We start from the raw sequence: 14,856 nt of genomic DNA, 5'->3' as shown, positions 1-14,856 counted from the left end.
CACCAGCCTGTTGTCCTTCTGTACCTCCTTTCCTATGGCTTTTTTACAGTGACCAATACCTTGCTTTCTTACTTGTTAGTTTTTCATTATGCATTCCCTTCACTATAATATAAACTCTGAGAGTACTGGCACCGTATGTGTCTTCATCTAGGCTGTATTCCCATCCTCTGTGGTGTTTTCTGGAATATCAGTACATGATGAATGGATAGGTGATTCTCTGATCTGTGCACTGGAGAGGGGCACTAGCATATAAAGAAAACCGAATGCATAAATCATCTGAGAGTTTAAACATGGATGAGAAAAATTAGCTGTTCTGTCCACCTGATTCCCAGAGTATGGCCAACATAGAATTTTCTCCTTTACATGGCATTAGAAGTTGCATAGTTATATACTGAGCTCATAGAAACACATGCGTGTGCACACACACACACAATCACAATCAGAATCATAAAGGTATAGCTATTAGGCTTTTAAGGGTTATTTTTTGCATCATCTTCTGCAGTGCTACATGATATATTATAGATGTCTGTACACTTTGCTATCTAGGCTAAACAATCACAGATTGCAATTTAATAATGAATTGTAATAAGACAATCTGTGAATCACCTTGAACAGGTGACTGGCAACACGTGGTGGGTCAGTGAGAAGAACAAGGTAAACAGTGAGGATGTCTCAGAAAGGATGGTCCCAGTCCAAGCAGAACCCTGGAGCACAGGGGAAAGACCAGGCAAAAAGGAAGTCAAATTTAGCCTGCAATGATTTCTTGCCCCTGGGAGAAATAATTGCTTCATTCTATTGCCAAAAGGCAAATCGGCATCAGCTTAATTTGCCTGAGTCTGCCATAAACTGCAGATGGAATCATAAAACATAGTTAGATTCAAATTAAACACATCTGTCCTAATCTAAAGCAGGTGAGGCCAGCCAGCCAAGAAGCATCAAGGTACAACGCTGCACACAGACTACAATATGCAGAGGTATATTTTAGGAGCCTGCTGACAGTGAAATAAAGAACCATGAAATTGCGTATTGTCCTATTTTCCTATACTGAGCCTGTCTTCTTGTACTGGTTGCCATCTTAGGTATAAAAAACTCTACCAACACATCCATTGATGTGTTGACAAACAGACAAACAGACAAAAAGCACTGATTTGAAGGCCAGGAATCTCTTGCATTTTAATCAGGATTCTTACCTGAGCTGATGCTTTCTCAGGTTACTTGAAATGATGGGAAATCAGAAGTTCCTATAGTGCATTTTAATTGGACTTGAAATTTCAGCTTGAGGATTCGTTTCTACTTAAGGCATCATGCTTCATCTGTACAACCCATTGAGATAATGGGTAAGTAGAGAAAGCCACAGGCTCAGATATGATCAGATACTTGACTAAAGTAACTGTGTAGCCAATCCTAACTAGGACTGATATGAGAGAGAAAGGAAGTTGTGACACCCGTGGAAGCGCACTGCTGCAGCATCCCTTCAAGAAAAGAAGCTGTCCAGCTGCAAGGAATGTAGTTAACCTCAGCCAATCCTCTACAGCACTTCCAGGATCTCACTGGAGCTTTAGACCCGCCCTCTGCCTGGACCACCGCCAGCTGATGATTGAACATGGCAAGGGCACCAGTGCCTGGTCATTTCTGCCCTTGCAGGATTCCTCTAAAGAGTATCTCTGCTTCCTACTGGGCTGGCTAAGGCTTCATCAAGTCTGTATTACAGACTGAATCTCCCTTACTCCTTCAGTCCCCGTCCCCTCCCCTCATTTCTGTTCACAGGTGTCAGATCTGCATCACAGGATGAAGGCTTTCCCTGCCTATTTCTGCTTCCTCCTCATTTATCTTTCACAGGCATTACTTCTTCATAAACTTGTTACACTCCTAACTTTGTCTTAGTCTTCACTTCGTGGAGAACCCATCTGATACAGGGGTGCATTTAGTAATTAGATGTGGGGTAGCAGATTTAAAGCACAGTCGATAAGAACCCTAATCATGTGTGATGGGCTTCTGCTGTCTGCCCTTTACTTTATCCAAGGCCAAAATTTTGTTTTCTGTTGACATAGTCCATCTAACAAGGGTATGTGTGGGGACCTTTATTATAATCTCAGACCGACTTTGACATAAGGACCCTGAGTGAATAAACTGAATATTTATACTGAAGTGGAAAGGGCCTGGCCTGGGACTAATTTCCCTTTTTTATTTAAAAAGTTTATTTATCAAAGAAAGAGAGAGAGAATGTACGTGGGGGAGGAGCACAGAGAATACCAAGCACGCTCTGGTGCTATCAGTGTAGAGCCCGATGTGGGACTCATACTCAACAAATGGTGAGATCATGACCTGATCCAAAACCAAGAGTCAGACACTTAATGGACTGAGCCACTTGGGTGCTCCTTCCTTATTTTTTCTTCTCTTTCAAGGACTTTTCCTCATTTTTCCTCACTTACTTGTTGGTATAGCCAAGGACCTCTCCTTTCCTCTCTACTCCCTTCCTCTGCTCTCCCTTTAAAGACTCACTGAAATGCTGTTTTCACATCCACACTTAACAATCCTTGTTGTAGCAAAATCTCTCCATTTCTATATCTGCTTGTTCAGTAGCTTTAAGGGGCATTTTCATTTCGGGTGTTCCACAGACTTCTCAAATGCAAGAATTCCTTTAGAACTAAATCCATTATACTTCCTTGTGAAAGGTGACCACTCAGTCATACAGAGGCTCTAGAAATCAACCTAGATTTCTTGCTCTCTCTCAACCCTCACATCAGTTTGGTCATATTGTTATCTTGATTCTACCTCATACACTTTGGTCAAATTTATTACCTCTTTGCTACCTTTAAAAAAGACACTAAGTAAATATCAATAAGGGGGAAAATATAAGGTGAACTTTCACAAGTGTGTTTTATTCAAATTAAGTAGACATCAGTAAAAAAGAACAAATTGTACAAGGACAAGAGAGAATAAACAGGTCAGCTAAACAACATCTGGTGTCTCTAAGACCTAGTGAGAGATGAACACATCATCTTGTCTTACTTTGACCATAGAAGCATCATATGACTGGCAAACACACCTAGTCAAATGGTAGAAAACTAATTAGATCAAGTATTATCGTCTAGAAAAGGCAGCACAAGTGCCAAGAAAATTTTCTTAGGAAACCAAGACTTCCAATCATGATGGGATAATCAAAGGGGCTAGACGTTCCTCCCCCATGAGGCCCTCAGTTTATCAGGGCTGTAAGCTCCCATCAGTTAATAAACTCTGCGGGAAATTGATTGTAGGAGTGAGAGCGATAAGGATGAAAGGTACATGGTTTTGGATAAATGTATCAGGGTAGTCTGTATGTCTGAGAACCTCTGGGCTGTCACTCATGCCTTGCCTTTCTCTTACAGGCATTGCTTCTGTCAGTACAAATAAATCAATATAAACATCTACAATGTGCCTTGATCTGTTGACATTGCTGCAGCAATAGATCCTGGCCTAGGGAATAGAGGGCTCCTCTTTTTGTAGTACTGACAATACACAGAATTATGACTTACAGCTCACCAAAAAAATGTTTGGGTGTTAATTCTCATCTTCATGGAATGTACAAGGTTAGAAGATGACAGTGTTGTTAGTCTGACTGTACAAAGCTGTCCTACTTTGCTTGTGTCTAGAACAGAGAGGGAATATCTCACTTTTAAACTGGAGATCTCCTCTTTCTAGAAAATATCAACAATATTGTCTTTGTTTCTATATTAGTTGTCTGGGGGGAAGAATAGTAGTGATTTTGGGGGACTTTTATTACCTAATTTATTATCTAGTATTTATTAACTGAATTGGGATTAAAGCATGCTTCCATTGCTTTCCCTGTTCATAGCTATCTCTGAAGAGTGTTAAGAAAATCAGTTTTGCTGGGACTATTTCAAGAGTTTAATGCTTAGTCCTTTTGCCCTGAACCATGACTCCTCTATTTGATCCAGTACGATGCTTCCTGAGTCAACATTCCAAAACACAAATGTCTTTATATACTTTCCCATGTACAAAGTCCTTTTCTGATTTTCCAGTGCTTAAAAAAGATCTTAAAATATTTTGGCACAACACAAAAGGCCTTTATTTATATAACCATACTACTTTCTGAGCTCCTTTCTCTCTATCTTATATACATCTTTGCTCTAACCATAGTGGCCTGCTTGAAATTCCTAGAATAGGCCATGATCTTTTTCCTTTGTATGTGCTATTCCCTTTGCCTAGAAAGTTGAGCAGGTACCCCCTTCTCTGCTGTTTCCCCTCACAGTAGTGAATCCCTTTAGAAGTTTCTGTTGACCCCATGCTTTGGATTGTGTAGACTAATTACAGCTCTTACTATGTGTAGTCATTGCGCTTGCTTTTTTAACTTCCATCATGGGCTCTGTACTTCTTGATGGTAAAGACTATCTTTTTTTCAGTTCTGTATGCTTTTTTGTATGCTCAACACTGACCTCAGTGCCTGCATAAAATAGGTACTCAAGCAATGATGGGGGGTGGGGGGTAAGGACAAATGGAAGGATCAGTGGAGAATGGCAGAATGGCTAGCTAGGTAAATAAAGAGATAGAAAGTTTATTGAAATATCTCAGTTGTCAGCCTCCCCAGTCAGATTCACTCTGTAAAATGCTGCCAGGATAGTCATCTTGAAATATAGATGTGATCATGTCAAAACATTAAAATACATGTTAAAAACATTCATTGGCTGTTCACCTTATAAATTATGATGTTACTTTTTAATCATTACTAATCTGACATATATATACTTTCTCAGCCGTTCCTAACCAAATAATCCATGGCCTAGCCATAGTAAATTCTATGGTATTCTCTAATACCACAGAGTAGTTAGGCTAGAAAAGATAGAAAATAATTCATGGGGATACTCTTCTAAGGGAATAAAGTTTCCAAGAAACACAAAGTGATAGGAAGTTGGGACACAGATGCTTTTGTAAATTTGGAAAAACCTCTTTCTCTTAATCCAGGTGATGGCACTTTCCCCTTTCAGACTCCCTTTAAAACTCTACGGGTTTTTTTCTGAATCTGATTTACATCCTCTCTGTATAATAAAACCACACCCATGACTTTGTTTGAAGCCTGCTTTTTGCTTCAGACTTAATCAGGGCTACATTGGGCATGCCAGCCTATTCAGAGAGAATACCCTAAGACTTCTGGAAGCCCTTTTATTGAAATTGAGAGCACGTGAGACTGTACCTGAATTATTTGAAAAGTTTTCACAAAGGACTTCTAGCCATATCCTTAATTTGATATTTATGTTGAGGCCACATCTTTCTGACAAAGCTCTGGGTTTGATCTTTCACTGGTTTGGGCATTGAGATGGTTTTGGTTGTTGTTGGTTGGTTGGTTGGTTGGTTGGTTGGTTGGTTGGTTGGTTAATTATCACAGATCCTCCTCTCTATATTCCTTTTCTTAACTTTCAAACTTACCAGTTCTTTATTTAGCATGTCTCTTTCTTATAGTACCTTATCAATGCAGCTATTAAAAGCCATCTGACACTTTAATATTCTGCCTGAAAATCTCATTATTCATATGTAAAAAGTCATTAGGTATATTTCTGTCACGTTTTCTCAGGTAACAACCTTACCAACTGCATTTCTCTGCATAAGATAGATAGCCTCACATTTTTTTCCAGCCTCCTCTAATCATTTTCTCAATGCCTTTCCACCCAGTACCAAAACCAATGCCACATATTTAGGTTTTGGTTAGGGTACAACTTACTTGTCTCTGCCAATTTTTTTCTTACTGTTACATATTTCTCCCACCTCAGGCAAACTAGCCTGAATTTATTCTCATGGTTCTGACAGGCTTCTAAGAAGTAAAAAGATTCAAGTGCTTTTTCAAACCTCTTTTGGCTTCAAGTCATGCTAACATCCTATTGGCCAAAGCATGTCGTATGGACAAGCCCAGGTTCTAGGAATCAAGAAATAAACCTTACCCCTTTAGTGAGAGAAATTGCAGAGTTACAGAATTAAGTGTATCAATTTAGAAAGTTTTTTTTATTAGAGTAATTAATAAACCAGTATATCAGAGATATTTCAATTAATCTTTAACAAATCAGACAATATTTTATCGACATGTAATGGAGGAACCCCAAATTGAGTTAATAGCTTTTAGTGTGCTATTGGGTAGGCAGCGTTTGAATAGAAAATTTCATTTTATGTTACATGCCATGTCTTTGAAAAGTACAAGGTTTCAAATGGGTCTTGCTTGCCTTATCTGTAAATCTAAACAGTATGGTGACTCTACTAAAGGAAGATGGGATATGAAATAGTACATCTCAGTGCCTAAGACTGCAAATGAAAAGTCATTCTCTGTTTCTTTATTTCTCAGGTGATATTTGTGATCCTAATCCATGTGAAAATGGAGGTGTTTGTTTGCCAGGATTGTCTGACAATTCCTTTTCCTGCGAGTGTCCAGATGGCTTCACAGATCCCAACTGTTCTAGTGTTGTGGAGGTTGGTAAGTGCAAGATTTAAGCCTTTCAGTAGTTACCCTTTTTGTTTGCATGAATCACTGGCAAATCTGGTGTGGTGTAGCATGGGTATTCTATACAAGATTCCTATATGCTGCTAATTGGTTTATTCCTCTATGGTACTCTCAACTTTATAATTTCTGTTTTATAATTAAATTATAAATGGTGGGTTTTTTTGTTATGGTGTTCTCAAAACATTTAATTATTAATGGTGTTCTCAAATCATTTTTTTATTATTTTTTTTATTAATGGTGTTCTCAAATCATTTGAAATACATTTTAGTGCTTAACGCTATATTTCAAAGTCATTACAAGTACTTCTTGAATATGATGAGTTTCTTCTCTCTCTAATATTTCTATCTCTAATAAATATCTAATCTCTAATAAATATCTAATATTCTATCTCTAATAAACATTTACAAGTTTATTCTCACTGAAAAATAATCCCTAGGTCAATTTATTTAAATTAGTCTCTCTAAATAAAATAGAACTTATTTTAGTGACTGATAATATCCATCAGTATTTTTGTAGCTCTTCTAATCATTACTTTTCCAACACTGTGAATAAGTGAAAGATATTTCAGCTGCATTGTTCCTGAGTCTTCTCCAAAACTTTGCTTTGCAAATATTGATTAGTCATTGATCATATTTCAAATTTGTTTTCATCTCTGAAGTACTTCATTGGCATATATACTTATGGATTCAGGATCACCCCATAATGGCCAAATTGTTCCTATTAAGGAAATAGCTGTGCGTTAAATAATTTGGCACTGTGTAAATTTGAATAAAGATTTTCTCTTTTCTGAAAGGCAATGCTTAAGTTTGAAAAATTTCTATATTTTTTCACATCAGTACCAAGAAAAATAAAACATAGGCCACATCTGTTTAATATAGGAAAACTAAATGTACTTTAGGTTAAATTTCTGTCAACCTGCATAAACCTTGGAAAATTCAGAGGTTTGGCTGGCCTTGAAAATTAGTTTTAAAGAAGAGAAGTAATAGTGTCTGTAGTAAGGGACCAGTTTGAGTTACTCATCATTGTATCTGGTGCACGTAGCCTAGTACCTTTATGAATAGTAAAAGCACAATAACTATTGATTGAATGAAAGATTAATTAAGTAAAACTATTAACTTGCAATTTTGACTACTAGTTACTGGATTTTAGTGTCCTTTATTTGTTAAATGTGTTTTCCTTGTCTTTTATATGATATTTGTACGACTGTGAAGTATATGAAAAAATTAATTATTATTACAGAAAGATACTTTGTTCATTTAATTCATCTCACATTTAATTCTCTTCTAAGGCTTTTATTAACTTACTGCTGTTTCAGGGATTTGATACAGTGCCATAGAAATAAAACTATTGTAACTGCTTTGACCCCGTCTCCAAATATGTATGGTGAGTTTCGGGGTTTAATATGAGAGCCATATCCTCAGGAAAGTCTTAATCTCTGAAGAAAATTATAGTCATAAATATTTCTAACAGGAATAAATGAATAAAATAAAACTTTAGTGTTATATTTCAAGCCCACTAACCCGAAATTGGCAGTGCCTTACATTTTTAATATATCATATTTTTGTTGCTATTTCTAGGAACCAAATCTGGAATTAAAGAGGCAAATGTCTTAAAATAATTTAAAAATCAGTATCTTCATAGATTTCTTAAATAAATACTTGAATTCTTTGGTCCATATTTTAAAATTAACTCACTTTTTATCATTTTATCAGAAGAATTAGACTATGGGCAACAACACTTTAAAAACTAGATACACTGTCATATTCTATGTATTTCACTGAGACTGTGGAGAATCAAATGACTATAGAATTAAGTTTTGCTTGGATTCATTACTGTATATTATTAAAATATTTGTGACATTCAGAAATATGGTAGTTATGATATATTAACTAAGCTCTAGTTTTTATTATATGTTTCAAGCCACCTCATTCTTCTATGGCATATATTTTGGAACTATTGTAAGAAATATATTTTTTTATTTTGTATTTGATTTGTCATTTAGCAAAACATATTGGTTACACCAATTCTAATTTAATGTCTTGGTTCTCTAACATCAAAATAATAGAAAACAAGCACCCTAAAAGTTTTTAAATGTCCATAGTTTCTTATATACAGCTTTGTTATATTCTGAAATAATTTTTTTAAAGGTGAGAAAATAAGGGGAAATCAAACACAGTTGTCAAGTAAGACACCTCTTTAGGACAGACATGTATTTCCTTATATGCCTTTCTACTACTTCTTTCTCAACTCCATGTTTTCTTGCATATAATAAGGGGAAACTGAATATTTATTAAATAAAAACATGTATTAGCAATGCTTTTAATATCCTACTTGAGGATTTTTTTTTCCATATTTTTAAAACTACTTACTGGGACAAAACATATGAAACATTAGATCATTAAAGACCATCCTGCATTTTTAGTTTGAAAAAAATCGATTACTTTGATGCGACATGTTTGTTGTTTCCAGAGCTTTAGGTAGCATCAGCATAGAAAGCATAGAGTGTACTAGAATTCTCTGCAACCTCTCGCACAAAAAACGTTGTAGTTATTTTAATGTTATATATTAAAAGACAGATTATTTTTACTTACTTACTTACTTACATATTAACCCCCCAAAGATGCAGAGGAGTCCAAGCATTCTTCTAAACTTTAAATCACATACATTTTGTAATTATATGAAGCTTTAAATATTTATTATTAATTTCCAAAGGAAAGAATGTATTTTCTGTATTTGTTTTGATCCCAATTTTAAGTATTATTTTCACTCTGTTTATTTCTACAATCAAACAGATACCGTCTTCATTGTAGTACATCTGGAAAGGAGAATTTCAAATATTCACTATTCTTAGAAATAAAAATCACTTCTTGATTTTACCTCAAACCTTATTATTTTGTAGTAACTTTAAGTTCTTGATGCTACTTATTTCAAAAGAGATCCTCATCCAATTTTGTACTTTTATTCCTCCCTCCCAAAGCATCTAGAGACAGATAAGCACAAAACACTTTACTGTATTTGTAATCAATCATATCGCTTACATTCGTATATTATGTGTAGAGGCTTGGAGATGTTGACTTAGTCAGGTTTGTGAACTGCATTCATGAGACAACATCGCTTTTATTAGATTTAGTTCTTGGTCTGTCTCTACACTCCAATATCCATCTTTTACCTCTATCTGTCTTTCTTTCCCTTTCTCTCTCCCTGTCTCTCTCTCCCACACATATCTCCCTATGCAGTCATACCTCCACAATTCAATCTTCTCACCTTCTTAGAGTTATTACAACTCCCTTCTGGTAGCTGCAAAAGGCAATAGGAAAACATCTCCCTGATCAAAGGAAAGGAAACAAAACAAAACAAAACAACAAACCTCCTTTACATCTTCAGATTTGAAGACATCAGCCAGGCTAACCAATGTTTGCACAGATGTGTACTAGATGCTGTCTTTTTCTCCAGGGGACTTGTAGACAGACCACCATGTGGTTAGGCTCCAAATTACTTCCCAATTACCTGCTCACATTCCTGGATGGCACTGTGTAATTTGGAGGCAAATGTTGACATATTTATTTCATATAGAAATTTCTGTTACCCGTGAATATTTTAGAGTTCATATGTGAAATTTTGGGAAATTGTTAAATTGTCCAAGTTCTATGGCATAATTCCCTTCTGTACACTATCAAATTAACCCAGTAAAATAATAGCAAGTGTAAACATTTACAACTCAAATACATAGTATATTAATGCAACCAAAGAGAACAAAATAAGCAGCTGACTTAAAAAATCTTAGTTTTCCTATATTCTTAAATATCTATTGAGTACTTGCTAAGTAATAGTTACATATCTGATGGAGAGCAATTGTAAACAAATTTGTGGAAATTACTGTCTAGCCAGGAAAGCACTTAAATAAATAAATAGATGAATGTGATGGGTGTTGTGATAGGGAAGTATATGGAGTCATAAGAATTTAAAGCAGGTGTTTTATCATAAGATAGATGCAGGGAATGCATGCCTATTTGAAAAAAAACATCTTTACATGATTATAAAAATTAATTCCATTCTAGCAAGCAGAAAGCTAAAAGTATTCAGATATTGGAAATAATTTTTATAAAAGATTAGAGATAAGAAAAGTCATAATTCCATGATCTGCAAGAAATTCAATGTGGCTAGACCTTAAAAGGAAGACATGCAGTAGCCCAGTGCATCTGGAGAGGGCAGTGGTGGCAGATTCTGCATGATGTTTTAAGGAATTTGGAGTTTATACTAAGACATGCAGAGGATTTGTACTTTTGGAATTGGAGGAATTTGCTAGGTATTAGTTGAAAAATCAGATAAGAAAGCAGATAGTTATTGACAGGGACTATATGAATCAGTCACATGGAGAATACTGTTTTTTAAAAGACCAAAGAATGGAAACTGATGAAAGTTCATCAATATCTGAGCAATACGAAGAGAAAGTTAAAACGATAAAGGTCTCTGAGAAGGAGTGGTCAGAAAGACAAAAGAGAAACGAGAAGAGTGTTGCACCCCCAAAATGAGAGGTAAATCGTATGTCAAGGAATGTATGATCACCAGTATCAAATACAATGGAGAAGTTGACCAAGATAAGTATTTACTTTGATTATCTGTGACTGAGAGATGATATTGCCAAGATCAGTTTTGCTGCAGTTGTGGGGAAAGAGCTAAATTGTGGCACATGGAAGAATTAGATATAAGATTTTTTGAAAGTGGCTAGGAAAACAGGGAAGCTTCCTCAACTTGATTTTAAAAATCTCTTAAAAGTCTACAGCTAAAATTATATTTAATGGTAAGAAACTTGAAGCTTTTCTACTTAGATTAGAAAAAAGATAAGGATGCTTCCTCTCACTATTCCTTTCTAACCTTGTATCAGAAGTCCTTGTCAATGCAGTAAGACAAGGAAATGAAATAAAAGGCATACATATTGAGAAGGAAGTAATAAAACTATCTTTTCATGGATGACATGATCATCTATACAGAAAGAAATCCTAAAGAATCAACCAAAAAATTCTGGAATTAATAAGCAATTATAGCAAAATTATGGAATGCAAGGTTAATATATGTCAATCATTTTCCTGTAAACCAGTAATGAACAAGTGGAATTTGAAACTAAAAACACAATAGACAGAGCACAGAGGATTGTACGGCAGTGAAAAAGCTCTGCATGATATTATAATGATGGACACATGCCATTATATGTTTGTCAAAATCCATATAGTATATATTACCAAGAGTGAGCTCTGCTGCAAACTATGGACTTTGGATAATTTTGATATAAATGTAAATGTGGGTTTATCAATTATAAGAAATGTACCACTCTGGTGAGGAATGTTGATATTGGGGAAGTTATGTATACCTGGGATCAGGGGTTATATGGAAAAACACTATACCTTTCTCTATTTTGCTGTCAACTTAAAACTGCTCTAAAAAATAGTCTTTAAAGAATGGCTGTACCATTTATCAATTTATTCATTTATTTGTTTACTCATCCATCCATCAAATATTTATTGAATATTTGCCAGTCAGTGTTCTTGGCACTAAGGATATATAACCACGAAAAATTTGGCTTTCCCCTTATAGATCTTCTAGTCAAATGGGGAGTTAGGTAGTAAACCATCATACTTACCACGGGAAGTTCTACAAAGAAAAATAAAGACAACTGTGAGGTAGAATAAGACGAGGTATATTTTTAGGAAAGATTATTAGGAAAGACTTAGAAGTTTGTGTCTGAACAGAGAATAGAACTGAAACAAATTCATTGTAATAGGGATGGAGAGAGAAGACAGTAATGTGAAAAGGGAGTTTGAACTAAGGGAGGTTTCTCCTTTAAGATGAAATTGCAATATCATTATGATTCAGAAATATGACATAAAACCTACGCTTGTGTTTTACTAAGAATAGACTGTGTTAGATGACTCATATAGATATTTCAGTATTATTTAGCATACATTTAACTATCAGTCTGAAAACAAAAGACATAAACATTGGAATCTGGTAGCAATTTAAAATCCATCATTATGTTTAGAAAAAAATTCCAGGTACCTATGTTATGAGAGTAGTTCAGTATAGGATAACAATGACAGTGTATCATTTCATTTATAGTTCTTCCTCTTTATTCTCTCTGTAGTTACATTGGCTTCTGACCAGGTTTTCTCATCTAGAAAAATTAATAAACATGAAGGTGCTTTATTCACCCTGTTCTGCCTTCTCCTGTCCTCCTCTATCATATTCCATCCAAACCTATTTCCAATGGGAATTGGTATTCCTTTTCTGACATGAATTCAGGCTCTTTTAAATTTGTGGGCCTCAAATCCCGTCACTGCTAATCTGTTCTCCTGCTTCCATTTCATTGTAAGAATTCTGTTACACTTACCAGGTTAAATAAAGTCTCATAATATTTTTTTTAAAAAAACCCAACAATTTTCACTGTATATCTTGCCCCCATGAATAGGTAAATTCATGTTTACCTTTAAGAAGGTGGTTACTGTCGGGGCACCTGAGTTGCTCAGGTGATTAAGTGTCCAACTTCAGCTCAAGTCATGATCTCATGGCTCTTGGGTTTGAGACCCACATCAGGCTCTCTGCTGGCAGCTTAGAGTCTGGAGCCTGCTTTGGATTCATTCTCTCTCTCTCTCTCTCTCTCTCTCTCTGCTTTCCCCTACTCTCTCTCTCTCTCTCTCTCTCTCTCTCTCTCTCTGTCTCTCTCCCTCAAAAACAAATAATTATTAAAAATTTTTTTAAAAAATTCAGTGCTCACTATCAGAATATCAAGTAGTATAATAGAGGCTGACACTGTCTAAAAGACTTTTTGTTAGTGATCATGAAATATCAGAATGTTAACAAGCTTTAAGCAGATCTCTTGGGTAGAGCAAGGCTATTTTTAGATTTCTAAATTTTGGTTGTAAAACGAGAGATTTGATAAATTTCAGTTAAATTATTTATATATTAGGTAAAATTATAAGTAGTTGTCAGAGGCTTTTTTTTCCCCTTTAAGATTACTTCTTGGAATAAGGAAGGATAGCTCATGATGGAATCCATATTTCTGGAAATTATTGTAATGAGAGCTATCCTGCATAGACTAAAATATTTTCTCAAAAGCTGCTAGCCATGGATGATTGCTAAGAAATTTCCTGGTCAACTAGACTCAGGGGATTCATTTTCAGAGTTATATCTATATACTTTTTTAATAATAAGAAAGATTAAATATGTGTCATATAAACGAATTGTACAGTTAAGGTGGTAGATTTAAGGGTAGATTATTGCCATATTTTGTATATATTACAGAAAATTAATTTTGTTTTATATATGTAAATATTTCTATAAAATAGCATATAAACAATTAGATTCTTTATCTTAAAATGTTTCTACTTTATTGTTAATTTCGATAATTAGAATTTGTTAGTTTGCAATTCCAAGCCCTGACAATGATATATTAACTCACAAAAGAAATATAGAACATCAAAGAGCCTTAGAAAATATCAAGTACAGAAATCCTCTCTCATCTAGAAGAAAGGTGAGAGCCAATTTGTGGTAAAGCTTTTATTTGTAAGAAAAGAAACTGCAATACATTAAAAGAGATATTGATGTATACCATTCTAACTTGTCTTTTTTTTTTTTTTTCCTGAGAGTATACCCTTTCTATTGCTTGGATATACTTTTGTGAATGAAGTGATAGGAAGTGATAACGGATGTATATGAGTATGCTTTTTCTGCTTAACAAATCATTACAAATTTAGTGGGTTTAAACTCTCATTTATCTCTCAATTCTGAAAGTAAAGTAGGTTTCTGCTTGACTGGTGCTGGGTAGTGGAACATAGCTCAGCTGAGATAGCTTGTCTCTGCTAGATCAAGCTTCCTTATGTGGTGGGGGAAAGGTCTGAAAAGAAGTATGAAAGATCAAGCCCAAATTATAAGTGCTTTTCAAACCCTAGTTTGTGTCACTTTAGCTAATAACAGTTTTGGTGGGTAGACCTGCCACTTCATATTGAAAAACTGAGGGTGCAAGAAAGGAAAGAATTTTGTGGCTGTTTTTGCAGCCTATCACAGAATGTTAGTTAGTTGATTTTCTTCTCTTCTTTAGTTTTTAAAAATGTTTTATTTCTGAGAGAGAGACAGCATGAGCAGGGAAGGGTCAGAGAGAGAGGGAGACACAGAATCCGAAACAGGCTTCAGGCTCTGAGCTGTCAGTACAGAGCCCGACGCGGGGCTTGAACCCACAAACCGTGAGATCATGACCTGAGCTGAAGTCGGACGCTTAACTGACTGAGCCACCCAGGTGCCCCTTTCTTTTTCTTTTTAAATTAAAAAAAAAAATTAGGGTTTTTTGGCAGTGGAAAAATAAGATGAACATGTTGACATGT

The 14,856-nt window shown here is 35.2% G+C and overlaps 1 protein-coding gene across 3 annotated transcripts in view; it reads left to right on the top strand.

Annotated features, from left to right (window-relative positions):
* The window catches only part of EDIL3 (EGF like and discoidin domains 3), a 408,087-nt gene that overhangs the window by 112,837 nt on the left and 280,394 nt on the right, over positions 1 to 14,856 (top strand). For all 3 annotated transcript variants that reach the window (XM_077759157.1, XM_077759166.1, XM_077759175.1), the window contains exon 2: positions 6,329 to 6,457. In XM_077759157.1, the coding sequence (XP_077615283.1) occupies positions 6,329 to 6,457 (129 nt within the window). The remainder of the gene's footprint in view (positions 1 to 6,328; positions 6,458 to 14,856) is intronic.

The sequence above is a fragment of the Crocuta crocuta genome, unplaced genomic scaffold (genome assembly GCF_008692635.1).
Source record: "Crocuta crocuta isolate KB4526 unplaced genomic scaffold, BGI_CrCroc_1.0 scaffold770, whole genome shotgun sequence".
Taxonomy (NCBI): Eukaryota; Metazoa; Chordata; class Mammalia; order Carnivora; family Hyaenidae; genus Crocuta; species Crocuta crocuta.
Note: the sequence above shows the minus strand (reverse complement) of the source record. Positions and strands in the feature narration are given on the sequence as shown.